At 40.2% G+C, this 27,590-nt stretch overlaps 2 protein-coding genes across 3 annotated transcripts in view; one reads left to right on the top strand and one right to left on the bottom strand.

Moving 5' to 3' along the window:
* The window catches only part of Nbr (exonuclease mut-7 homolog), a 60,838-nt gene that overhangs the window by 22,179 nt on the left and 11,069 nt on the right, over positions 1-27,590 (top strand). For both annotated transcript variants that reach the window (XM_068380466.1, XM_068380464.1), the window contains exons 2-3: positions 10,993-11,050; positions 21,300-23,132. In XM_068380466.1, the coding sequence (XP_068236567.1) occupies positions 21,315-23,132 (1,818 nt within the window). In that variant the 5' untranslated portion in view covers positions 10,993-11,050; positions 21,300-21,314. The remainder of the gene's footprint in view (positions 1-10,992; positions 11,051-21,299; positions 23,133-27,590) is intronic.
* Positions 1,758-10,751, bottom strand: LOC137647180 (uncharacterized). The gene is made up of 4 exons (XM_068380468.1): positions 10,674-10,751; positions 3,684-4,096; positions 3,079-3,280; positions 1,758-2,625 (listed from the first exon to the last, which is right to left on the bottom strand). The coding sequence occupies exons 2-4, from the start codon at positions 3,684-3,686 to the stop codon at positions 2,516-2,518; spliced, it is 315 nt and encodes a 104-aa protein (XP_068236569.1). The 5' UTR covers positions 3,687-4,096; positions 10,674-10,751; the 3' UTR covers positions 1,758-2,515.

Raw genomic sequence — 27,590 nt, 5'->3', positions numbered from 1 at the left:
GAATTAACCTATTTCAGAGAGAAAACAAAAATTCGCCTCTCAGCCATAAAATGAACGGACTCCCTTAAATAAGGAGTATCAAACAGCCTCCTAAGGCTGTTCTACATTTAACAATTCAATCCCACATCGACTATGCAGCACCTACAGTCACCTCAGTGAGTGAAACTCAAAAAGCTTCCTTAGAAGTGGTACGAAACAATGTCATGAGACTCATCAGAAGCTCTCAAATATGGCGAAGACTGCTTCTAAAGAGATGAAACTAAACAAATTTTCATTTCGGCTAGGATAGATATCAGAAATTGCAGCATTATATTCAAGTCATTCAAAGCAGACAGAGACTTCTGAACAACAACCTCAATTGACACCTTATCCTTGGCAGAGGAGATTGATCCTCCAAGGACACACGCAAAGAGACTGCTGGATACACTTAGAGGAATGCAAATGCAAAATGAAGCCTATAAGAAATAAAAGCACAATGGCTACATCACTTCGGCCCCGTGGTCACCAAACCCCTTCCAGTACAACTTTACCATCCTCCCAGCAGCAAGCAAAGCTCTCTGCACGCCAGAACAACTTACAGCAGCAGCCGAAAATGCAATCGGCAACACCTACGCCTTGAACATCTGCTATACTGATGGATCACTGGATTATGATATCCTTGCAACAGCAGCAGCAGCAACAATCATTTCTCCATCATGCTACAGAGAAAACTGGAGGCTTTCCAACCACGCCTCCACCCTGCAAACTGAGCTAGTGGCGATTGCCAAAAGCCCTAGAACACTCGGCCAGTCTACCTGGATGAAATACAACAATCCACACGGATTCAAGAGGAGCCATTCGGGCTCTCAGCAAAAAAGAACCCACTGAAAATGTCTACCTAATCACAGCAATTCAGTACTGTATCTAGCATTAGGTCACCAAAGCAACAATAGGCTGATCATCCTGAATTGAATTCCAACACACTGGAATCATTGGAAATGACGAGGCCGATTACCTAGCCAAGTCTGCAATAATGTGCTAGACAATCAATATCACTTCAACATCACTGAAAACCATCAAGAATCAAAGGATAGCCTTTTACAACATGCAAAAGACAAGTGAAGTAAGGCTAGCCTTTCTTGATGGCTCCAGATTGGCCAAATGGTACATCAAAGCAACTAACCTAATCCCGTATCCTATTACAAGAAATATTCCCCGCTAAGTTGCAGTCATTATTTGCAGACTGCAACTAGGATATCTATGCAACTGGCAAATCATCATCGATATCGACAAGGCCACAGCAGCACAACAGACCGGAAAGACAACAACTGTCGGCAACTGACAGATGAACCTCTGCAACACTACCTATTGCATTGTCCAGAAACAAGCCTACTAAGACAGAACTTCAACTCTAATATTCCTGTAACTGCGACAGCAATCGTAAAACACATTATCCCTTTAAAGTCCACCCTAGGTTTTATGGGAAACTTTAAAAAATCCTTTTAGTAGGTTATTATATTGGTAAATATCAAGACCTTTTTACTCCTATGTATTTTCAAAAAAGTTTCAAAATTAGTGAAATAATTGCATGCAATAAAATATCCCATATAGGTAACTTGGGCAAGTTTAGGCGGACCATGCTCATCTCATATGGGATCGTTTGGGCCATAACGGTAAACTTTTTCATGTTTATACTAAAGTTGATTTGCCCACAAATCATATGATTATTATTGATGAATCACTTTTTTTTGTTCCAATGTATAACAGAAACACAGAGATGGCTTTACAATTTAATTAATATAAGAAATACAATATACAATACAAAACAAAAAGAGTAAAAAAATACACAAAATATAATAAAACTTACTCATAATTATAAAAATTGAAACATACAGTACACACTTACTTACAAACCTTATGAAAGGAAGCAAAGCAATTCCTACTTTTAGTGAGGCATAGGGCCACCTTGCATTCCTCGTACATCCAGCACAAATCTAGCCACGCTGGAGCGGCAGAACAACTTGTACCCCCACTTGTCAGGCTTCTTGGCTACATGCTGGTGAAGGTTACCGGCCCTTGTGCCCTTGTAGGTGACGATCACTTCAATGGAGTGGATAGGGGTCTCGGGAAATTCAGGAACTCTTTTGACCTCGGTGAAGGGGACTCTCACCTTGAAGAATCAATCTTGGGAGGCTGTGGTTGCTGCCTGGTCATTGTCGTTGAAGTGAAGGGAAGATCAAATTGACTTCAAGCGGTTCCTGGACATGAAGTCTGCAACTTGAGGACTCCTGGTCTTCACGGCCCAGAAGTCGACTATGCTAGGGAGGGAAACCAGGCCCATGTACATGATGAGGCAAAGGAAAACCATAAGATCCTCTTCTGATATGTGGAAGTTGCTACTTACATCCTTCTGTCTTGAATACAGGTTGGATTGGAACACAATGTGTTCCCACAATTCAGCTGTGAAGAACTGGGAGAAATATTCATAAGGTTCCCTCAAAAAGTCCGGCTGTGGATGAATGAAGTTTGGCAGGGACTAGATATCAATGTCGTCCTTTTTCCATTCATCAGCACGAGACCTCTTATGCTCAACCTCAGCTTCCTCTTCCACAGGCATCTCCTGAGGGACAACATTGACCTTGCGAGCTGAAACAAGAATAAAGTAACATTAGTGAAACAGTAAATGAATCATGTGTGCTTGTGTTTGTGCATGCATGTGTGCTTGTGTGTGCATGCATGTGTGCTTGTGTGTGCATGCATGTGTGCTTGTGTGTGTGCATGTGGGTCTGCATGTGTGTGTGCATTGTGTGTGTGCATTGTGTGTGCTTGCGTGTGCATGTGTGAGTGCATTAATGTGTGCTTGTGTGAGAGCATGTGTGTGCATGTGTATGTCAGTGAGAATGCAAGTAAACAAATAAGTTTTAAAAATACCCATTGTTTACACACCATTTAAAGAGCAACAAAATTTAAAGAACCCTTATAACAACAAGACTTTTAAAAACAATTTTTAAAACAGATATCTCTCTCTCTCTCTCTCTCTCTCTCTCTCTCTCTCTCTCTCTCTCTCTCTCTCTCTCTCTCTCTCTCTCTCATACTAACCTCCAGAGATAGAAGGGTCAAAGGCATCCTCCTGAGTAAGGCCTGCGTCAGGAACATCGGTAGGGTGGTCGTCATCACTGTTAACGTCCAAAGGGCCCTCGTCCACATCACTTCCTTCGGCATCGTCAGGGGCTACCCATGGTGTACAATCCTGAATCTCCAATGCAGCATTGCGATGCCCATAAAACATATGGCTGTGAAACTGCAAAAACATAAAAAAAACAATTCTAAATTCATGTAATGGAAAAAATGTAACTTTGCCTAACAAAAACCTATCATTCAATCCCTTGTAAGTTAATAATTTACATGCACATGAACCTAACATCTCTAAATCATCACTATCATTTTTAGTAAAAATATTCAAAAATTTCTAAACCAAGCACTAAAATAAATTTGTTAGGTGTCGTATTCTATTGGCTGGTTTAACCGTTACGGTCCAAAAGGTTCCACGTGGGATGAGCGTGGTCTCTCTAAACTCGACCTAAGTATCCCGCATGTGATCAATACTTTTTTCATTAGTCACTACGACACTTCAGTAACACTAAAGCACTGCAAATCCACATCAAAAGGTAGGCTTCACTATCTCACAGTCACTGTGTACTTACCATGATTACGAAGGTTGGGGGAGTGGGCAAATCTGTGGAGGTAGCTGCGATATGTCTTGACGCTTTTCCAACCAGAGGATGCCTGAGGTGTCTTTCGAACGCCCAACAGTTTTGATGAGAGGGGCAGGCAGCTTTTGATTAGCTGATTCAAAGAGCAGAGGAGTGTAGCTATGAGTTGCCAAAGAGTAAATTTCATTCAAGCATGAACTTGTTCACCTTGAATACCACAAAGTAGGTGTTTTAAAGATCCCGCTCAGGATATTTGGACGTTGAAGTGTTATAGCCTATGTTGATAAATTCTCGGTCTTTTTCCACAGCTAACCTCCAACCCATAACGTAATACTAGCACCAGTATGAAACCTAAGTAACCCAACTTTGAAGTTACCCGTTTTTATCCATCAATCTGCAGAATTCTGAAATGGGTTAGATACAATATTATTCATGATTCTGATTATACTATGTATGGGGCTCAAATTCTATACCAACTCAATGTGACGCAAAAATTGTTTCTATGTCTGGCAACCAGATATGTATTTCAGTCGAGAAAAGTCAAAAAAGTGAAAATTACTCATTTTTACTCCTCTATCGCAAAATTCTGAAATGGGTTAGATACAATATTATTCATGATTCTGATTATACTATGTATGGGGCTCAAATTCTATACCAACTCAATGTGGCGCAAAAATTGTTTCTATGTCTGGCAACCAGATATTTATATCAGTCGAGAAAAGTCAAAAAAGTGAAAATTACCCATTTTTACCCCTCTATCGCAAAATTCTGAAATGGGTTAGATACAATATTATTCATGATTCTGATTATACTATGTATGGGGCTCAAATTCTATACCAACTTAATGTGACGCAAAAATTGTTTCTATGTCTGGCAACCAGATATGTATATCAGTCGAGAAATGTCAAAAAAGTGAAATTTACCAATTTTTACTCCTCTAATGCAAAATTCTGGAATGGGTTAGATACAATATTATTCATGATTCTGATTATACTATGTATGGGGCTCAAATTCTATACCAACTCAATGTGGCGCAAAAATTGTTTCTATGTCTGGCAACCAGATATGTATAACAGTCGAGAAATGTCAAAAAAGTGAAATTTACCAATTTTTACTCCTCTAATGCAAAATTCTGAAATGGGTTAGATACAATATTATTCATGATTCTGATTATACTATGTATGGGGCTCAAATTCTATACCAACTCAATGTGGCGCAAAAATTGTTTCTATGTCTGGCAACCAGATATGTATATCAGTCGAGAAATGTCAAAAAAGTGAAATTTACCAATTTTTACTCCTCTAATGCAAAATTCTGAAATGGGTTAGATACAATATTATTCATGATTCTGATTATACTATGTATGGGGCTCAAATTCTATACCAACTCAATGTGGCGCAAAAATTGTTTCTATGTCTGGCAACCAGATATGTATATCAGTCGAGAAATGTCAAAAAAGTGAAATTTACCAATTTTTACTCCTCTAATGCAAAATTCTGGAATGGGTTAGATACAATATTATTCATGATTCTGATTATACTATGTATGGGGCTCAAATTCTATACCAACTCAATGTGGCGCAAAAATTGTTTCTATGTCTGGCAACCAGATATGTATAACAGTCGAGAAATGTCAAAAAAGTGAAATTTACCAATTTTTACTCCTCTAATGCAAAATTCTGAAATGGGTTAGATACAATATTATTCATGATTCTGATTATACTATGTATGGGGCTCAAATTCTATACCAACTCAATGTGGCGCAAAAATTGTTTCTATGTCTGGCAACCAGATATGTATATCAGTCGAGAAATGTCAAAAAAGTGAAATTTACCAATTTTTACTCCTCTAATGCAAAATTCTGAAATGGGTTAGATACAATATTATTCATGATTCTGATTATACTATGTATGGGGCTCAAATTCTATACCAACTCAATGTGGCGCAAAAATTGTTTCTATGTCTGGCAACCAGATATGTATATCAGTCGAGAAATGTCAAAAAAGTGAAATTTACCAATTTTTACTCCTCTAATGCAAAATTCTGGAATGGGTTAGATACAATATTATTCATGATTCTGATTATACTATGTATGGGGCTCAAATTCTATACCAACTCAATGTGGCGCAAAAATTGTTTCTATGTCTGGCAACCAGATATGTATATCAGTCGAGAAATGTCAAAAAAGTGAAATTTACCAATTTTTACTCCTCTAATGCAAAATTCTGAAATGGGTTAGATACAATATTATTCATGATTCTGATTATACTATGTATGGGGCTCAAATTCTATACCAACTCAATGTGGCGCAAAAATTGTTTCTATGTCTGGCAACCAGATATGTATATCAGTCGAGAAATGTCAAAAAAGTGAAATTTACCAATTTTTACTCCTCTAATGCAAAATTCTGGAATGGGTTAGATACAATATTATTCATGATTCTGATTATACTATGTATGGGGCTCAAATTCTATACCAACTCAATGTGGCGCAAAAATTGTTTCTATGTCTGGCAACCAGATATGTATATCAGTCGAGAAATGTCAAAAAAGTGAAATTTACTAATTTTTACTCCTCTAATGCAAAATTCTGGAATGGGTTAGATACAATATTATTCATGATTCTGATTATACTATGTATGGGGCTCAAATTCTATACCAACTCAATGTGGCGCAAAAATTGTTTCTATGTCTGGCAACCAGATATGTATATCAGTCGAGAAATGTCAAAAAAGTGAAATTTACCAATTTTTACTCCTCTAATGCAAAATTCTGAAATGGGTTAGATACAATATTATTCATGATTCTGATTATACTATGTATGGGGCTCAAATTCTATACCAACTCAATGTGGCGCAAAAATTGTTTCTATGTCTGGCAACCAGATATGTATATCAGTCGAGAAATGTCAAAAAAGTGAAATTTACCAATTTTTACTCCTCTAATGCAAAATTCTGGAATGGGTTAGATACAATATTATTCATGATTCTGATTATACTATGTATGGGGCTCAAATTCTATACCAACTCAATGTGGCGCAAAAATTGTTTCTATGTCTGGCAACCAGATATGTATATCAGTCGAGAAATGTCAAAAAAGTGAAATTTACCAATTTTTACTCCTCTAATGCAAAATTCTGAAATGGGTTAGATACAATATTATTCATGATTCTGATTATACTATGTATGGGGCTCAAATTCTATACCAACTCAATGTGGCGCAAAAATTGTTTCTATGTCTGGCAACCAGATATGTATATCAGTCGAGAAATGTCAAAAAAGTGAAATTTACCAATTTTTACTCCTCTAATGCAAAATTCTGGAATGGGTTAGATACAATATTATTCATGATTCTGATTATACTATGTATGGGGCTCAAATTCTATACCAACTCAATGTGGCGCAAAAATTGTTTCTATGTCTGGCAACCAGATATGTATATCAGTCGAGAAATGTCAAAAAAGTGAAATTTACTAATTTTTACTCCTCTAATGCAAAATTCTGGAATGGGTTAGATACAATATTATTCATGATTCTGATTATACTATGTATGGGGCTCAAATTCTATACCAACTCAATGTGGCGCAAAAATTGTTTCTATGTCTGGCAACCAGATATGTATATCAGTCGAGAAATGTCAAAAAAGTGAAATTTACCAATTTTTACTCCTCTAATGCAAAATTCTGAAATGGGTTAGATACAATATTATTCATGATTCTGATTATACTATGTATGGGGCTCAAATTCTATACCAACTCAATGTGGCGCAAAAATTGTTTCTATGTCTGGCAACCAGATATGTATATCAGTCGAGAAATGTCAAAAAAGTGAAATTTACCAATTTTTACTCCTCTAATGCAAAATTCTGGAATGGGTTAGATACAATATTATTCATGATTCTGATTATACTATGTATGGGGCTCAAATTCTATACCAACTCAATGTGGCGCAAAAATTGTTTCTATGTCTGGCAACCAGATATGTATATCAGTCGAGAAATGTCAAAAAAGTGAAATTTACCAATTTTTACTCCTCTAATGCAAAATTCTGGAATGGGTTAGATACAATATTATTCATGATTCTGATTATACTATGTATGGGGCTCAAATTCTATACCAACTCAATGTGGCGCAAAAATTGTTTCTATGTCAGGCAACCAGATATGTATATCAGTCGAGAAATGTCAAAAAAGTGAAATTTACCAATTTTTACTCCTCTAATGCAAAATTCTGGAATGGGTTAGATACAATATTATTCATGATTCTGATTATACTATGTATGGGGCTCAAATTCTATACCAACTCAATGTGGCGCAAAAATTGTTTCTATGTCTGGCAACCAGATATGTATATCAGTCGAGAAATGTCAAAAAAGTGAAATTTACCAATTTTTACTCCTCTAATGCAAAATTCTGAAATGGGTTAGATACAATTTTATTCATGATTCTGATTATACTATGTATGGGGCTCAAATTCTATACCAACTCAATGTGACGCAAAAATTGTTTCTATGTCTGGCAACCAGATATGTATTGAAGTCGAGAAAAGTCAAAAAAGTGAAAATTACCCATTTTTACTCCTCTAATGCAAAATTCTGGAATGGGTTAGATACAATATTATTCATGATTCTGATTATACTATGTATGGGGCTCAAATTCTATACCAACTCAATGTGGCGCAAAAATTGTTTCTATGTCTGGCAACCAGATATGTATATCAGTCGAGAAATGTCAAAAAAGTGAAATTTACCAATTTTTACTCCTCTAATGCAAAATTCTGGAATGGGTTAGATACAATATTATTCATGATTCTGATTATACTATGTATGGGGCTCAAATTCTATACCAACTCAATGTGGCGCAAAAATTGTTTCTATGTCTGGCAACCAGATATGTATATCAGTCGAGAAATGTCAAAAAAGTGAAATTTACCATTTTTTACTCCTCTAATGCAAAATTCTGGAATGGGTTAGATACAATATTATTCATGATTCTGATTATACTATGTATGGGGCTCAAATTCTATACCAACTCAATGTGGCGCAAAAATTGTTTCTATGTCTGGCAACCAGATATGTATATCAGTCGAGAAATGTCAAAAAAGTGAAATTTACCAATTTTTACTCCTCTAATGCAAAATTCTGAAATGGGTTAGATACAATTTTATTCATGATTCTGATTATACTATGTATGGGGCTCAAATTCTATACCAACTCAATGTGACGCAAAAATTGTTTCTATGTCTGGCAACCAGATATGTATTGAAGTCGAGAAAAGTCAAAAAAGTGAAAATTACCCATTTTTACCCCTCTATCGCAAAATTCTGGAATGGGTTGGATACAATATTATTCATGATTCTGATTATACTATGTATGGGGCTCAAATTCTATACCAACTCAATGTGGCGCAAAAATTGTTTCTATGTCTGGCAACCAGATATGTATATCAGTCGAGAAATGTCAAAAAAGTGAAATTTACCAATTTTTACTCCTCTAATGCAAAATTCTGGAATGGGTTAGATACAATATTATTCATGATTCTGATTATACTATGTATGGGGCTCAAATTCTATACCAACTCAATGTGGCGCAAAAATTGTTTCTATGTCTGGCAACCAGATATGTATATCAGTCGAGAAATGTCAAAAAAGTGAAATTTACCAATTTTTACTCCTCTAATGCAAAATTCTGAAATGGGTTAGATACAATTTTATTCATGATTCTGATTATACTATGTATGGGGCTCAAATTCTATACCAACTCAATGTGACGCAAAAATTGTTTCTATGTCTGGCAACCAGATATGTATTGAAGTCGAGAAAAGTCAAAAAAGTGAAAATTACCCATTTTTACCCCTCTATCACAAAATTCTGGAATGGGTTGGATACAATATTATTCATGATTCTGATTATACTATGTATGGGGCTCAAATTCTATACCAACTCAATGTGGCGCAAAAATTGTTTCTATGTCTGGCAACCAGATATGTATTGAAGTCGAGAAAAGTAAAAAAAGTTAAAATTACCCATTTTTACCCCTCTATCGCAAAATTCTGGAATGGGTTAGATACAATATTATTCATGATTCTGATTATACTATGTATGGGGCTCAAATTCTATACCAACTCAATGTGGCGCAAAAATTGTTTTTATGTCTGGCAACCAGATATGTATATCAGTTGAGAAATGTCAAAAAAGTGAAATTTACCAATTTTTACTCCTCTAATGCAAAATTCTGAAATGGGTTAGATACAATATTATTCATGATTCTGATTATACTATGTATGGGGTTCAAATTCTATACCAACTCAATGTGGCGCAAAAATTGTTTCTATGTCTGGCAACCAGATATGTATTGAAGTCGAGAAAAGTAAAAAAAGTGAAAATTACCCATTTTTACCCCTCTATCGCAAAATTCTGAAATGGGTTAGATACAATATTATACAATATTTTACTTCAATATTCTCTATTCTTGGGTAGTGCCACAGCCTCTGTACCATGGTCCTCCACTACCTTGGAGTAGAGTTCTCTTGATTGAAGGTACACTCGGGCACACTATCTTAATCTCTTACTCCTGTTTTGTTTATATAGGCGATATTTATCTTAATGTTTCTGTTCTCAAAATATTCTATTTTTCCTTGCTCCCTATCCTCACTGGGGTATTTTCAATATTGGAGCACCTAGGCTCTTAGCATCCTGCATTTCCAAGTAGGGGTGTAGCTTTGCAAGTAATAATAATAATAATAATAATAATAATAATAATAATAATAATAATAATAATAATAATATGTAGGAATGAGAATTTTTTTTTTTAATGTCTGTGCAGTCATTCAAACCCACGGGTCCAGTCACGGACTGATACAGTGATAGGTCTATTATGATTATCAGTAATAAGGGCCTATCGATACAGGTCGGGACCATTATATATGAGTGGTCAGCTCCCCCAAACCTGCATAAAAAAGGGATACTAACTAATTTCACTCCTTACCAAACCTACAAGCCATGCCCCTTAAACAGCCCTATTCTTCGTCAACCGTCACTATACATACAGGTGGCCTCTATCATACATCCACCCACACGTCTACTACTGTAATAGTGATATATTCAATTGATAAGTGAACATTGAAACACTATACAAACATTCTTTATGTATTTTCGTGTACAAATACCTCCAGATAAACAAATCCGAAAGCATCGTCTGTTATTATACCTGGCCTTACTAATCGAGAGAGTTATTTACTGCTAGCCGAACATAACGCTATCCTCGGGTAGCTATCTCCGGGTAGAAAGATTTCACTAACATCCTTCTCCAAGTGTCATAAAGACTTTCTAGAATAAAAGTGACTTCATTTCGCAATAGTGGTCGTAAGTAAACATACCAAAGTTTATTGGTTCCTTAATTTTATTAAGATATTACCATTCTATCTATTAGTTAGCGTACTTTTGGTAAATAAGTTTCTTACGATTGAAATCTAGTTTATCGAACAAAATTTCACGTTACAATACATTGCGACATCTTTGGAAGAATTTCATCATTTTGGCACAGACCCCTGAACATAAGACATTATAGGAACCATATATATATATATATATATATATATATATATATATATATATATATATATATATATATATATATATATATATATCCAACGATAATGTGGGACCCCCAGTGGGAACTCTGGGTTTTGGGTGGGGAAAACATACTGGGGAAACGGTATATAATGGTAAAACAAGCCTTTTGACCTCTATACATTACCTTCTTTGATGTATGATAAACCGATGAAGAAATACGGTAATATTGAGCTGCGCAATCTAACATTAGCAATGTTAGCGTAACATGCTAACATTAACAGTGTTTTTTCAATATTAAACTTACCCGATAATCATGTAGCTGTCAACTCCATTGCCCGACAGAATTCTATGGAGGGATACGCCAGCTATCACAATACTAGAAGGGGGTGTACTTACCAGCGCCACCTGTGGCCAGGTACTCAAGTACTTCTTGTTGACACCTCCTCAATTATTCCTCTGTCGTGCTTCCGGCAAGACGTTCTGGGATACGCTTATGTTCTTGGAGTATTTTCACGACTTTGGTGAAGTATTTCTCTTTGATTTCGGCTGTCGCTTTACTGGAAACTTCTATATTAGCTTAGTTAGCTTTTGGAATTAATTTGATTAATTATGGTGACGAAGAGAGTATGAACTCTCTTTCACCTTTAAATGGCCGACCCTTCCCTTAGACGGAAGTGTTGGTGTCTAAGAGAGTATAGACTCTCTTTCTTAATTTTGCTTAACAAAAGTTATAGATTTATTTTATATCTCTCCGCCTCTTATAGGCATCTTCGATTAACTTCCTTTTTTTTTATAAACTTATTAAAATTAATTTTTATATTTGTTTATATTCGACCTTCCTAATAGTAGGCGGTCTTTTCTTGGTACCGAAGTTAATTAACATTGAGCCCGTCATTTCGGTTTTACCTGTTAACATATTATGCTATTTTAATGTCTTTGAAAGAATTTCTTTGATAGTCTAGTACTGTTTTCAAAGTTGAACTAACGTTTTGTTTTGTCTCTGCAGTTGTTGACGTTCAGAACGTTCAACTTGCACTCTATCGTTACGATAGAGAAAGAATTTTCACGGTTTCACGTTGCAGTAAGAGTAACCGTGTCTAGCGTTTTGTTCATTCTTTCTTAACTTAATGGTTTTAATCCTAATAAAGGAACTTTTCATTTTGGGAAATATTTCAGTTTTTTCCTTTAACAATAATATGTTTTAACGATATATATGATTGGGCTCTTCTCTCAGGTTCTAAGAGAGAGAGAGAGAGAGAGAGAGATAGAGACGGAGGGAGAAAGAGGAGGATAAACGTTTCATTCAAGCCTGCCAGGCGTACGAGTAACGTTGTTATCGTTTTTGCTCTTCTCCCTAGTCTCTTTAGGGGAAGAAAGTAAACGTTTCTAGAGTGATCTAGTGTTTAGTCTCTTTCCAGCCACTGAATTATTTATCTTTCATTAGATTTTTCTGTTACATTGTAATTCTGTTTTCGCAATTACTAACTTTTGAGAAAGGATAGAATTGCGTGTTTCAGGTACAAACCACTTAAAGTTTTGAGTTCAGTGAAATAAGTGCAAACAGAAAATCAAAGTGATAAGTGATTAGCGCAAAGTGTGTCAGTGTTGTGCGTGAGGGTACTTCTGTGCGCGCCAGTCGTTCTCCCAGTCCGGGACCTCTTGCAAGCTCCCAAGCCCAGGGGAGAAGCAATGTCGAAGGACAAAAGGGTTCAGCAGGCCTTGATCGGCGCACAGAAGTATCCTCGGTGGTTGTGGGCGTGTCTTACCGAGACCGTCACTCCCACCCGCAGACGATTGAGCCCTTATTTTGCTCGTCTGCAGAAGAAATTTAGGGGAGAAAACGCTGGTCTCAGGTCTCAAGACCTCTTAAACTTAAAGTCCAGACCTATGCCAGACGTACGAAGTTAGAGTTCAACAACCCGGATGCAGTCATTGGGTTAGCTCTGACTCTCCTCAGTCATCAGTTGAATGCACTCCGCCTAAGAGGAGTAAGGTTCTGCCGCAACAGATCTCTGCTGTTAAGGCTTTACCTCAGCAGACCTTAGTGTCTGCCGACCCCAAGTTGACTCTACTGCAGTCCATGCAGTCACAACTTTCGGTCTTGATGCGTGAGTGTCGGGCTGAGAGTGTTGCGCCTCCGCCTCCGCCTACACTCGCTCCGCCTGCGCTCGCTCCGCCTGATCGCAGTACCACCTGCCAGGCGTACGATGTTGAGCCACGTTCTGAGTTGGCTGTTCCCAGTGGTGCTCAGCCTCCGCCTTCTTTAAGGCAACCTTTACAATGGGATCAGGAGGATTATACCTCTCTTCCTCCGCCTCCACTTGCTGCTCCACCAGTGATGCAACACTCGGTTGAGGTACAACAACCTCTCCCGTCCTTGAGTCAGTCTCCTCAGCTCTCGCTGCAGCAAGCTCAACCCTCCACAAGGCAAGCACCACTACACCTTAGCCTTGCGCCTCAGGAGCCTCAGCTTGCGAGACATTTACCTTGTTCTGCGCAGCCTCTACCTCATCGCGCTCCGCTCACACCACAGGAACAGGAACTTGCTACTCCGCTTCCGCCAACCGCTCAGCAAGCGCAACCCTTGGGTTCAGCCACTCATGCCAGGAGTCAGCCTCCTCCACCCATGCGCCTACCTTCTGCTACTTCCTTTGATCAGCCTTTGCAGACTGAGCCTCAGGTGTTCCCTCAACAGAGTCTTGAAGAGGAAACCACAACTATTGTTGTTCCAGCTCGTTCTGACTCTGCTGTTCAGCATACCTTACCTCCATTTTCAAACCTTATGATAATGGAGGTTATTTGTATTACTTATAAAAATATATTTGTATTCCTTGCAATATATTTTTAACAATATCGCAGAATATGGCAAAAAATATGAATCATGAGTTATGAATGTAAGGTAAATATTATGTTGATATTTAAACCCCATGCAAGCATGCATAAAGCACTCTAGCACTGGTCATGGAATTTCTGAGAAATGTTAAACGCCATGCACACGCTCTGCTTACCTTACAGCATGCTCTACATACAGCATGCTCTGCTTACAGCATGCTCTGCATACTACATGCTCTGCATACAGCATGCTCTGCATTCAGCATGCTCTGCATACAACATGCTCTACATACAGCATGCTCTGCATACAGCATGCTCTGCATACAACATGCTCTGCATACAGCATGCTCTGCATTCAGCATGCTCTGCATACAACATGCTCTGCATACAGCATGCTCTGCATTCAGCATGCTCTGCATACAACATGCTCTACATTCAGCATGCTCTGCATACAGCATACTCTGCATACAACATGCTCTGCATACCTTACCGCATGCTTCTCAGTCACACATCTTTGGTTGTTGCCAACTCACTAGACTGTCAAGCAGTTTCATAACGTTGCCTTCTAGTCTGCTGCTTTTGCACCAGTGAACCCTCACTGAGAGAACTTAGCTTTTCTAGGATATGGTCCCTGTAGATGAGAAAGTTCTTTTCTCCCTCCTTCTGATATTCCCTTGAGGACTCTGTCATTTGGAGGGAGCCTTTAGCTGCATAGCCTCCTATGGACTTTTATTTAAGCGTAACATGCTTCCAGGGAAGGTAATGGTTCCACTTCAGTCGCTAATCCCGTCTGTTACCACACCTGCTCCCATAGACCTTGAGCTGTGTTGCAAGACATGCAGTCCAAGCTTAGTCCTTGTTAGAGGATTTTTTGTTTACGGAGTCAATGTGTCACGGGGAAGACGTTCAACAACCAACAGAAGTGACTTGTTGTGACGCAGTGCGGCAACCTCAGCAACCCGATAAGGAGTTGTCTGTACGACCCAGACAGTCTAGACAGATTCGGGTTGTCACTGTACTTCCTCGCTTGCCCATGATTGACAGTTCACAGACTGTGCAGCAGTACCATGATCTTGTGTCCGGCTCCGTCAGACGACTGGCTTTTAAGAGCTCCCACAAGTCGTCGCTGTCTGGAGATTTTCAAATGGACTATGGATCTGACCAAGGAACTGGGCCTCCTGGTCAATTTTGAGGAGTCTCAGCTCGTTCCATCCCAGACCATTGTCTCCTTGGGTATGGATCTTCAGAGTCGAGCTTTTCGGACTTTTCCGTCGGCCCCAAGGATCTTCCAAGCCCTAGAATGCATCCAGAGCATGCTGAGAAGGAACCGATGCTCAGTCAGGTAGTGGATGAGTCTAACAGGGACACTTTCATCGCTGGCCCTGTTCATCGTGTTAGGGAGACTCCACCTCCCCCCCATTCAGTATCATCTAGCTGCTCACTGGATAAAGGACATGACGCTAGAGACGGTCTCAGTTCCTGTTTCCGAAGAGAGGAGGTCTTCTCTCGCGTGGTGTAAGAACAGCTTTCTTCTCAAGGAAGTCTACCTTTGGCTGTTCAGAAACACGACCGCCGTCTCCTCTCGGACGCATCAGACACGGGCTGGGGTGCGACTTTGGACGGACAAGAATGCTCGGGAACATGGAATCAGGAGCAAAGGACACTTCACATCAATTGCAAGGAGTTGTTGGCGGTTATTCTGGCCTTGATAAACTTCAAGTCCCTCCAGCTTAACAAAGTGGTGGAGGTGGACTCTGACAACACCACAGCCCTGGCTTACATCTTCAAGCAGGGAGGGACTCTTTCGTGGAAGTTGTTCTAGATCGCAAGGGACCTACTCATCTGGTCTAAAGATCGAAAGCTAACTGGTAACGAGGTTCATTCAGGGCGGTATGAATGTCATGGCAGATCACCTCAGACGGAAGGGTCAGGTCATCCCCACAGAGTGGACCCTTCTCAAGAATGTTTGCAACAGACTTTGGGCCCTGTGGGGTCAGCCAACCATAGATCTGTTCACTACCTCGATAACCTAGAGACTCCTGTTGTATTGTTCTCCGATTCCATACCCAGCAGCAGTTCATGTGGATGCTTTTCGGCTGGATTGGTTCCATCTCGACCTGTATGCATTCCCGCCGTTCAAGATTGTCAACAGGGTACTTCAGAAGTTCTCCTCTCACAAAGGGACACGGCTGACGTTGGTTGGCTCCGCTCTGGTCCGCGAGAGAATGGTTCTTAGAGGTACTGCAATGGCTGGTCGACATTCCCAGGACTCTTCCTCTAGGAGTGAACCTTCTAAGTCTACCTCACGTAAAGAAGGTACACCCAATCCTCCACGCTCTTCGTCTGACTGCCTTCAGACTTTCGAAAGACTCTCAAGAGCTAGGGGCTTTTCGAAGGAGGCAGCCAGAGCGATTGCCAAAGCAAGGAGAACATCCACTCTCAGAATCTATCAGTCTCAAGGGGAAGTCTTCCGTAGCTGGTACAAGACCAATGCAGTTTCCTCAACCAGTACCACTGTAACCCAGATTGCTGACTTCCTGTTATATCTAAGGAAAGTAAGATCCCTTTCAGCTCCTACGATCAAGGGTTACAGAAGTATGTTGGCAGCGGTTTTCCGCCACAGAGGCTTGGATCTTTCCACCAACAAAGATCTACAGGACCTCCCTAGGTCTTTTGAGACCTCAAAGGAACGTCGGTTGTCCACTCCAGGCTGGAATCTAGACGTGGTCCTAAGGTTCCTTATGTCATCAAGATTTGAACCTCTCCAATCAGCCTCTTTTTAGGACCTCACATTAAAAACTCTTTTCCTCGTGTGCTTGACAACAGCTAAAAGAGTAAGTGAGATCCACGCCTTCAGCAGGATCATTGTTTTCACATCTGAAACGGCTACATGTTCCTTGCAGCTCGGTTTTTGCTAAACGAGCTTCCTTCACGTCCTTGGCCTAAGTCGTTCGAGATCCCAAGCCTGTCCAACTTGGTGGGGAATGATCTGAAGAGAGTACTTTGCCCAGTTAGAGCTCTTAGGTACTATCTAAAAAGGTCTTAACCTTTACAAGGACAATCAGAAGCCTTATAGTGTGCTATCAAGAAACCTTCTTTTCCAAGTTCTAAGAACTCAGTTTCTTACTATTCAGGCTTCTGATTAGAGAAACACATTCTCATCTGAAGGAAGAAGACCTTGCTTTGCTGAAGGTAAGGACACATGAAGTGGGAGCTGTGGCTACTTCAGTGGCCTTCAAACAGAACCATTCTCTGCAGAGTGTTATGGATGCAACCTATTGGAGAAGCAAGTCAGTGTTCGCATCATTCTATCTCAAAGATGTCCAGTCTCTTTACGAGTACTGCTACACCCTGGGACCATTCGTGGCAACGAATGCAGTAGTAGGCGAGGGCTCAGCCACTACATTCCCATAATCCCATAACCTTTTAACCTTTCTCTTGAATACTTTTTATGGGTTGTACGGTCGGCTAAGAAGCCTTCCACATCCTTGTTGATTTGGCGGGTGGTCAATTCTTTCTTGAGAAGCGCCGAGGTTAAAGGTTGTGATGAGGTCCTTTAGTATGGGTTGCAGCCCTGTATACTTTAGCACCTTTGAGTTGATTCAGCCTCCCAAGAGGAACGCTGCGCTCAGTAAGGAAGACGATCTTATTAAAGGCAGAGTAACGGTTCAAGTCGACTTCCTTACCAGGTACTTATTATTTCATTGTTATTGTGGATAACTGATTATATGAAATACGGGATACTTAGCTATCCTTTAGTCTTGTACACTGGTTTTTTCACCCACCCCCCTGGGTGTGAATCAGCTACATGATTATCGGGTAAGTTTAATATTGAAAAATGTTATTTTTATTAGTAAAATAAATTTTTGAATATACTTACCCGATAATCATGATTTAATCGACCCTCCCTTCCTCCCCATAGAGAACCAGTGGACCGAGGAATAATTGAGGAGGTGTCAACAAGAAGTACTTGAGTACCTGGCCACAGGTGGCGCTGGTAAGTACACCCCCTTCTAGTATTGTGATAGCTGGCGTATCCCTCCATAGAATTCTGTCGGGCAACGGAGTTGACAGCTACATGATTATCGGGTAAGTATATTCAAAAATTTATTTTACTAATAAAAATAACATTTTTATTTATTTTTTGTCATTCTACTGGTCGGTTGTAGTCGCTCTCGTTCGTTCGTTTGTACTTAGGTTTCGACCTTCTGCGCATAAACTCCTCCCCCCAGCGCATAGACTCATTCTCCACCAACAGGATTACATCGCTAATGTTAGTGTGCGCAGTACATATGTTCTTGATGAGTGAAGTGAGGACGGAATTTGAACAAGAGCCATTATATTTAAACATTTTAACAGAAAATTTATGTTTTCCTGTAGAAAATAAATGTGATTTAACCGGTTTTCACCTTCATTTCATTCGCATCAACAGCAACCAGTTCGGCGACTTGAAGTTAATCGAACTGGTTATTCTGTTTGTTTGCGGCTGAAATGAAGGTCAAATTCGGTTAAATCATGTCATTTACTACAAGAAAACATATTTTGTGGTCGAAATGAGAATCTGTAATACACTACAACTTTACCAAAATTTAGTCCTAGATAAATTTGGTGTAATAAGGGCAAATCACTATCTAACGGATCGTCGTACCTGGTTGTCGAACCTGCTTGTCAAACGGTTCGAAGAGCGGAGTCAGCCATAAATGCATAAGGTTTGGTTACAATGAAGCCCCGCCCGTACAAGTGAGCCGAGAACAGACTTCGAGTCGTTCGACGAACGTGTTTGTCAACCAAATACCCCCGTTAACATGTTCGAACATCACTTCAAACGCTTGCCGTTCGAACCGCTTTCAACCATGTAAACCCGCCTTGAGCCTAGAACCAAGGGCAGTTTATAGAACAAAGGTACAATTAATTCACATAGTATATTCCAATAGACTTTCAACTTCATAACTTTTGTTTAATGGGTAAATGTGTAGATCATTGGGTCACTAGGCCTGCTGCTCATATAGAAAACGAGAATCCTATCTGTATTCTTCATTACCTGTGCAGTATTTGGGGTGTATGTATGATAGCAGCCACCTGTATGTACGATGACGGCTGACTAAGAACACAGCAGTGTAAGGGAGGTCGCAGGGGGCATTATTCCCCGTTAGGTAAGTAGTTAAGGACACGGCTTTTAGGTTAGGTTAGGGGTGGAAGTTTATTTTAGTTGGATCCATATTTTATGCTCCTTGAAGGAACTGGCCACTGATATACAAAGGCGCTGTATATTCCAATAGACTTAAAGCTTCATAACTTTTGTGTACAGTATTAGGTAAGTGCGTAGATTGTGGAATCACCAGACCTGCTGCTCCTATAGAAAACATGAATCGTATGTGTTCTTCGACACCCGTATAGTGTTTTATTCAGTCTTATTATAGTTAGATGGAAAAAGCTTTTCTACCAATAAACAAATTTCTGTTTTCTTCGAAACTTTATTATCTAAGAAATAATTAGTGGGGTTAGCGTGCACAGCTCAGTATGTACCGCTTACCAGTACATTGGAGCTTGATGTTTTTCTTTTTTCGCGAGCGAAGCGGGCGCACCGCCGATCGAACACCATTAGATTTCTAAAAAAAAAAAAAATATCCCCGTTCTTAGACGGTCTAAAGGGTTTTCGGTTTATTTGCTGTTGAAATACATGCCAAATTCAGTGAACGCACATTATTTACTACATAAATAACTATTTTTCCTGTTCCAAATGTTGTTCTGTCCGTAACTATAATTTTACGGTTTATTCTATCTATGAGTATGTTGATTAATGAAATAACACTAATTATTCACTTATTGATCTTCACTTCACAGTGGCTTGCTACGCTTGCAATTAAACATTATTTTATTGTTCCTATTTTCTGGCAAGCGGTACGTTGAGTGTTTTGGCAGAGAAAAGGTTTTAGTAGTTTACTCGTTTTATGCCAATTATAGATATTATTTTGGTAAAACTAGAATTTCAACCAACATTGGATTTAAGATACTAAAATATATTTTTCCTAATTAAAACTTCTCTCATAATATTTCCATTCCTTTTTTATCCATTTTTATGTCACTGTTCGAACGTTCTACACACAATAGCCCCACACTTATTGTTAGCTATTGTTACCTTGTGCCAAACCACTGTTGTCTCCCTAAAACAACAACCATCTTTAATATTCAACCTCTGCTTAATCTCTAAAAGCGCTGACACGCAACAATTAATAGACCTTCCAATCTGATTTTGGTATCAGAACACCATTATAGAAAAGGTCTGAACTTTACATCGAACACAATTACTGTATGTTGTTATTTGGTAGGTTTGAGGAGCAATTAAAGATTGCCAGATATTCCCAGAATATTTCCCTCCATCCACCTCATCAAGTGTAAGCAGGTGTTCCAGCTTTGCTTAAATTCTAGAATTATTAAGGTAGTAGGTTGGCCAGGGCACCATCCACCCGTTGAGATACTACCGCTAGAGAGTTATGGGTTCTTTTGATTGGCCAGACAGTACTACATTGGATCCTTTTCTCTGGTTATGGTTCATTTTCCCTTTGCCTACACATACACCAGATAGTCTCACCTATTCTTTATATATTCTCCACTGTCCTCATACACCTGATTACACTGAGATTACCAAACAATTCTTCTTCACCCAAGGGGTTAACTACTGCACTGTATTGTTCAGTGGCTAATTTCATCTTTTTAGCTATGGTAAGCAGCTTTTCTAGGAGAAGGACACTCCAAAATCAAACCATTGTTCTCTAGTCTTGGGTAGTGCCATAGCCTCTGTACCATGGCCTTCCACTGTCTTGGGTTAGAGTTCTCTTGCTTGAGGGTACACTCTGGCACACTATTCTATTTAAATTCTCTTCCTCTTGTTTTGTTAAAGTTTTTATAGTTTATATGGGGATAATTATTTTAATGTTACACTTCTTAAAATATTTTAATTTTCCTTGCTTCCTTTCCTCAGTGGGCTATCTTTCCTGTTAGAGCCCCTGGGCATGAATTATAGCATCTTGCTTTTCCAACTAGGGTTGTAGCTTAGCAAGTGATGATAATAATAATGGTTTAATTATGAAAATTAAAAATTACTTTTAAAGTATATGATTTTTAGCAATAAAGTATTTATTATTTGTTTATTTGTACTTTAATGAGTTTTTGCATAAAGTAATTAATTTGGTAATGTGTTTTTCAGGAAATTGATAGAAACATGGAACCTATAGAAAACTACACCGGCTGTTATATAGGACTTCAAAGTCTTTGGAAAAATAACAAAAAGAAACAGTTTGCAGAGAGCATGCAAAGAAATTTGTCGTATGCCTCTAATCCTTTCAAGCTAACTTTGGTTTGTATAAAACTTTGTCCAGATCTTTTTAAAAGCAAAAATAATGGAATGCCTGTTGCTCTGGCTTTAGAACTCCAGACCTTTATTGATAAACAGCATAAATCGTATTCAGACTGCCTCACAGATCAAATGCAGATTGATGTGTTCCAGTTGGCAATTAGGCAGAAGAACACAGGCATGATGAGAGTGCTTACCAAAGTGTATCGTCTGGGTGATGTACGAGAACAGATTGTCCCTATGCTTCGGGCCATGATTGTTGAAGAACATTACAAGGAAGTTTGTACTTTTGCAACATTACTTGACCTCCAGGACTGTTTTTCAACTGAAGAACTAATTGTACCTTTGTTCTGTTTAGATCGTCTGTGTTTAGCAGATGAATTTTTAGCCTCTAGCCCAAAACACCAAAAGGAAACAGTTATATTTCTTGACAGAGTTTTGGGTAAAGAACCTGAAGCTACTCGCCTTTTAGAGAAGTTTAACGTAACTAATGTAGGGCAATTCAAATCGAGTAAAGTACTTGGTAATGTCCTTGGTAGACTTTTGAAAAGATTTCAGCTGGACATGTCAATCTGCCCTCACCTATATAAACGTCGTTCTGTCGGGGGTTTGCGCTACTTATTCTATAAGTATTATATTGAAAAAGGGCTACAGAAGCCTTCATTTCATAGCTTGGTGGAAGATGCTGTACATGAAACCCCAGATCTGAAGTACACTCTGATTGATCTCTTCTGCGAATATTGCGATCCTCAGTCTGCCGTGCCGTACATTCACAAGTTCAAGATAGATTATAAGACTTTACCAAAAGCTATAACGGATGCCATGTTAGCCTGTCAAGCAGATAGCTTTCGAAGTGTTGCAGTAGCAGCTCCAGAAGAATGTTGGGAAGAGAATGAGGATAGTTACACCCTTAGCATTCCTCAAGAAAATATTATTCTCATCGATAGTGTTGAAGAATTTGACAAGTCCATGATTGAATTGACTAAGAGTTCAATTCTTGGGTTAGACAGTGAGTGGAAACCTTCGTTCGGTGTTGGGTCTGGTGAACAGGTGTCACTCATGCAGTTAGCCACGCCAACTCACGCATATTTAATTGATATCATTACTCTCCAACCTCTCATGAATGATAGTCATTGGATGCAGTTGGGTAACTTATTCACAAATGCCAACATCACAAAACTAGGATATGGAATCAAGAATGATTTTAAAATCTTAGCCAAACTACATTCCCAGTTGAAAAAAGCATTAACAACTCCTAAGAATGTGATCGATTTCGACTCAAAAAAAGCAGTGTTATTAGAGACTCTTCCGGGGATTTTCCCATTTAATAATTCAACTTACAAAGGCTTAAGTGACTTGGTATATCGTTGTTTTGGTAAACCGCTAGATAAAAGCGAGCAATTTTCTAACTGGGCCCATCGTCCTCTTACCAGATCACAGAAAGTTTATGCGGGATTGGATGCTATATGTCTCATTGACATTTATAACCATCTGAATGTTAAGTCACAAGAACTAGGCCTTAGTAGCTGGCAAAATTTGAAGGTGACAAGTCCTCCACGAAACTCAAAGGCTGAGAAGAAAGGCAAGAAAAAGGAACAAAGTCCAGATAAAAGTTCCAGTATCCAAAGAAGTCAAGGACCAATTGAAGCAAAGAATTTTCATGTAGTTTGTGATACTATGTTGCAGGTTAGTAGGACTCTATGTTGGTATGTTGCACAACACTATTTAGACTAATTAGGTTGATTAATCCTAACACACTCTTAATTAGGATGTTAGGGACTGCACTAAGCTCATTTGTTCATGCACAATACAAATCTTCAAGATTTAATAGGGGTATAACTTCAGTGAATCTGGAGACGGACGTTTAAACTTTTAACGTGGAAGTAAAAATAGCTGGCATACGGCGGGTAGGCGGTAGCTAAACCTTTACTTTGATTTCGGTGGCCTGACAGTACAGGTGTAGTTCTTGGTATCCTCATCTTGCTGTTTTGATCTTTTGCTTTTTCTTTCAGTATGATTAAATGATTTTTCAATATTAATCTTACCCGATGATCATGTAGCTGTCAACTCTGTTGCCCGACAGAAATCTACGGTCGGGATACGCCAGCGATCGCTATACAGGTGGGGGTGTACACAACAGCGCCATCTGTGAGCAGGTACTCAAGTACTTCTTGTCAACAAGAACTCATTTTTTTTCCTCTGTCGTGCCACCGGCTAGACCTACTTGGATACGCTGTTGATTCTGGAGTTATTGTTCACGATTTGGTGATGTATTTGCTCTAGAGTTTAGCCTTCGCTATTCAGGAAGCTTTATCATTAGCTTAGCAAGCTTTTGGAATTAATTTGATTTAATTATGGTGACGAAGAGAGTATGAACTCTCTTTCACTTTTAAATGGCCGACCCTTCCCTTAGACGGAAGTGTTGGTGTCGAAGAGAGTATAGACTCTCTTTCTTAATTTTGCTTAAAAAAGTTATAGATTTATTTTATATCTCTCCGCCTTTTATAGGCCTCTTCGATTAACTTCCATTTATTATAAACTTATAAGAATTAATTTTTATGTTTGTTTATATGCGACCTTTCCTAATAGTAGGCGGTCATTACTTGGAACCGAAGTTAATTAACATTGAGCCTGTTAAGAATTTATGCTATTTTAATTTTAATGTTTTTGAAAGAATTTCTTTGATAGTCTCGTACTGTTTTCAAAGTTGAACTAACGTTTTGTTTTGTCTCCGCAGTTGTTGACGTTCAGAACGTTCAACTTGCGCTCTATCGTTACGATAGAGAGAGAGTATTCACGGTTTCACGTTGCAGTAAGAGTAAACCGATTCTAGCGTTTTGTTCATTCTTTCTTAGCTTAAATGGTTTTAATTCTAATAAAGGAACTTTTTATTTGGGAAACCTTTCAGTTTTTTTCCTTTGACAAATAATATGTTTTAACGATATATATAATTGGGCTCATCTCTCAGGTTCTAAGTCAAGAGAGAGAGAGAGAGAGAGATAGAGACGGAGGGAGAGAGAGGAGGATAAACGTTTCGTTCAAGCGGGTAACGTTCTCGTTTTTTGCTCTTCTCCCTAGTCTCTATAGGGGAAGAAGGTAAAACGTTTCTAGAGTTTTATTCTTGTTCCCAGGCTTTATGCGGTGAGAGATTTTAAACGTAGTTTATTTGATCTAGTGTTTAGTCTCTTTTCCAGCCACTGAATTCTTTATCTTTCATTATGTTTTTCTGTTACATTGTAATACTGTTTTCGCAATTACTACCTTTTAATGAAGGATAGGATTGCGTGTTTCAGGTACAAACCACTTAAAGTTTCGAGTTCAGTGAAATAAGTGCAAACAGAAAATCAAAAGTGATAAAGTGATAAGCGCAAAGTGTTACAGTGTTGCGTTCGAGGGTTCGTCTGTTCGTGCCAGTTGTTCACCTAGTCTGGGACCTCTTACAAGCTCCCAAGCCCAGGGGAGAAGTAATGTCGAAGGACTTATGGGTTCATCAGGCCTTGATCGACGAACAGACGTTTCCCTCCGTGGTTTCGGGTGTATCTACACACGTTGCCGACGTGATCACCCCACCCACACAAAGACGAGAGAGCCCATTTATTCCTCGTCTGCGGAAGAGGTTTCTCGCAGAAACCATGGACCAAATCTTGCAGCTTTTAAGTGCAAGTCGGTCCCTTCCGCGCAAGTCCAACGGCCTAGGTGTAGCCACTGGGTCAGTTCGGACTTGCTGCAGTACGACAACTGCACACCTCCCAGAGAGGCAAGGTGGTACCGCAACAGGCAGTAACTCCGTCTGTTGCCGCACCAGCTGTTTTAGACCCTCAGTCACAACGGACAGTAGCTCCGTTTGTTGTTGTCTTTCATAGACCCTAGTGGTCCATGCTGCAGACTATACAGTCTCAGCTTGCTCCTTCATACAGGAGTATCATGCTGGAAGGTTGACAATGCAGCCTGTTAACCTACAACCCGCCGACGTTGTGCGCTCAGCAGATACTGCGGCTGCCTGCTCCCACCCTCCACCTGTGAGAGCTCCACCACCGATGCGCAGTCCACCCTGCCAGACGCATGTTCTTGCTGCACCTTCTGCTTTCATGCGTGAGCTGCCGCATCGGGAGTTGCCGGGTTCCAGCACTATGCGGCATTCTCCTCAGCCCATGCGGCATGCTCCGCAGACCTTACAGCATGCTCCGCATACCATGCAGCATGAGTCGCATACCATGCAGCATGAGCCTCATACCATGCAGCATGAGCCTCATCCCATGCAGCATGAGCCGCATACCATGCAGCATGAGCCTCATCCCATGCAGCATGAGCCGCATACCATGCAGCATGAGCCTCATCCCATGCAGCATGAGCCTCATCCCATGCAGCATGAGCCTCATCCCATGCAGCATGAGCCGCATGCCATGCAGCATGCTCTGCATACCTTACAGCATGCTCTACATACAGCATGCTCTGCATACCTTACAGCATGCTCTGCATACCTTACAGCATGCTCTGCATACCTTACAGCATGCTCTGCATACAGCATGCTCTGCATACCTTACAGCATGCTCTGCATTCCTTACAGCATGCTCTGCATACAGCATGCTCTGCATTCCTTACAGCATGCTCTGCATACCTTACAACATGCTCTGCATACCTTACAGCATGCTCTGCATACAGCATGCTCTGCATACCTTACAGCATGCTCTGCATACCTTACAGCATGCTCTGCATACCTTACCGCATGCTCCTCAATCACACATCTTTGGTTGTTGCCAACTCACAAGACTGTCAAGCAGTTTCATAACGTTGCCTTCTGGTCTGCTGCTTTTGCACCAGTGAAACCCTCACTGAGAGAACTTAGCTTTTCTCGGATATGGTTCCTGTAGATGAGAAAGTGCTATTCTCCCTCCTTCTGATATTCCCTTGAGGACTCTGTCATTTGGAGAGGAGCCTTAAGCTGCTTAGCCTCCTATGGACTTTTATTTAAGCATAACATGCTTCCAGGGAGGGTAAATGGTTCCGCTTCAGTCGCTAACCCCGTCTGTTGCCACACCTGCTCCCATAGACCTTGAGCTTTGTTGCAAGACATGCAGTCCAAGCTTAGTCCTTGTTAGAGGATTTTTGTTTACGGAGTCAGTGTGTCACTGGGAAGACGTTCAACAACCAGCAGAGGTGACTTGTTGTGACGCAGTGCGGCAACCTCAGCAACCCGATAAGGAGTTGTCTGTACTACCCAGACAGTCTAGACAGTTTCGGGTTGTCGCTGTACTTCCTCGCTTCCCCATGGTTGACAGTTCACAGACTGTGCAGCAGTACCATGATCTTGTGTCCGGCTCCGTCAGACGACTGGCTTTTAAGAGCTCCCACAAGTCGTCGCTGTCTGGAGAATCTCAGATGGACTATGGATCTGACCAAGGAACTGGGCCTCCTGGTCAATTTAGAGAAGTCCCAGCTCGTCCCATCCCAGACCATTGTCTACCTGGGTATGGAGATTCAGAGTCGAGCTTTTCGGGCTTTTCCGTCGGCCCCAAGGATCTACCAAGCCCTAGAATGCATCCAGAGCATGCTGAGAAGGAACCGATGCTCAGTCAGGTAGTGGATGAGTCTAACAGGGACACTTTCATCGCTGGCCCTGTTCATCGAGTTAGGGAGACTCCACCTCCGCCCCCTTCAGTATCATCTAGCTGCTCACTGGATAAAGGACATGACGCCAGAGACGGTCTCAGTTCCTGTTTCCGAAGAGATGAGGTCTACTCTAACGTGGTGAAAGAACAGCTTTCTTCTCAAGGAAGGTCTACCTTTGGCTGTTCAGAAACCCGACCGCCGTCTCTTCTCGGACGCATCAGACACGGGCTGGGGTGCGACTTTGGACGGACAGGAATGCTCGGGAACATGGAATCAGGAGCAAAGGACACTTCACATCAATTGCAAGGAGCTGTTGGCGGTTCATCTGGCCTTGATAAACTTCAAGTCCCTCCAGCTTAACAAGGTGGTGGAGGTGGACTCCGACAACACCATAGCCTTGGCTTACATCTCCAAGCAGGGAGGGACTCATTCGAGGAAGTTGTTCTAGATCGCAAGGGACCTCCTCATCTGGTCAAAAGATCGAAAGCTCACGCTGGTAACGAGGTTCATTCAGGGCGATATGAATGTCATGGC

Source organism: Palaemon carinicauda, chromosome 9 (genome assembly GCF_036898095.1).
Source record: "Palaemon carinicauda isolate YSFRI2023 chromosome 9, ASM3689809v2, whole genome shotgun sequence".
NCBI classification, from domain to species: domain Eukaryota; kingdom Metazoa; phylum Arthropoda; class Malacostraca; order Decapoda; family Palaemonidae; genus Palaemon; species Palaemon carinicauda.
Note: the sequence above shows the minus strand (reverse complement) of the source record. Positions and strands in the feature narration are given on the sequence as shown.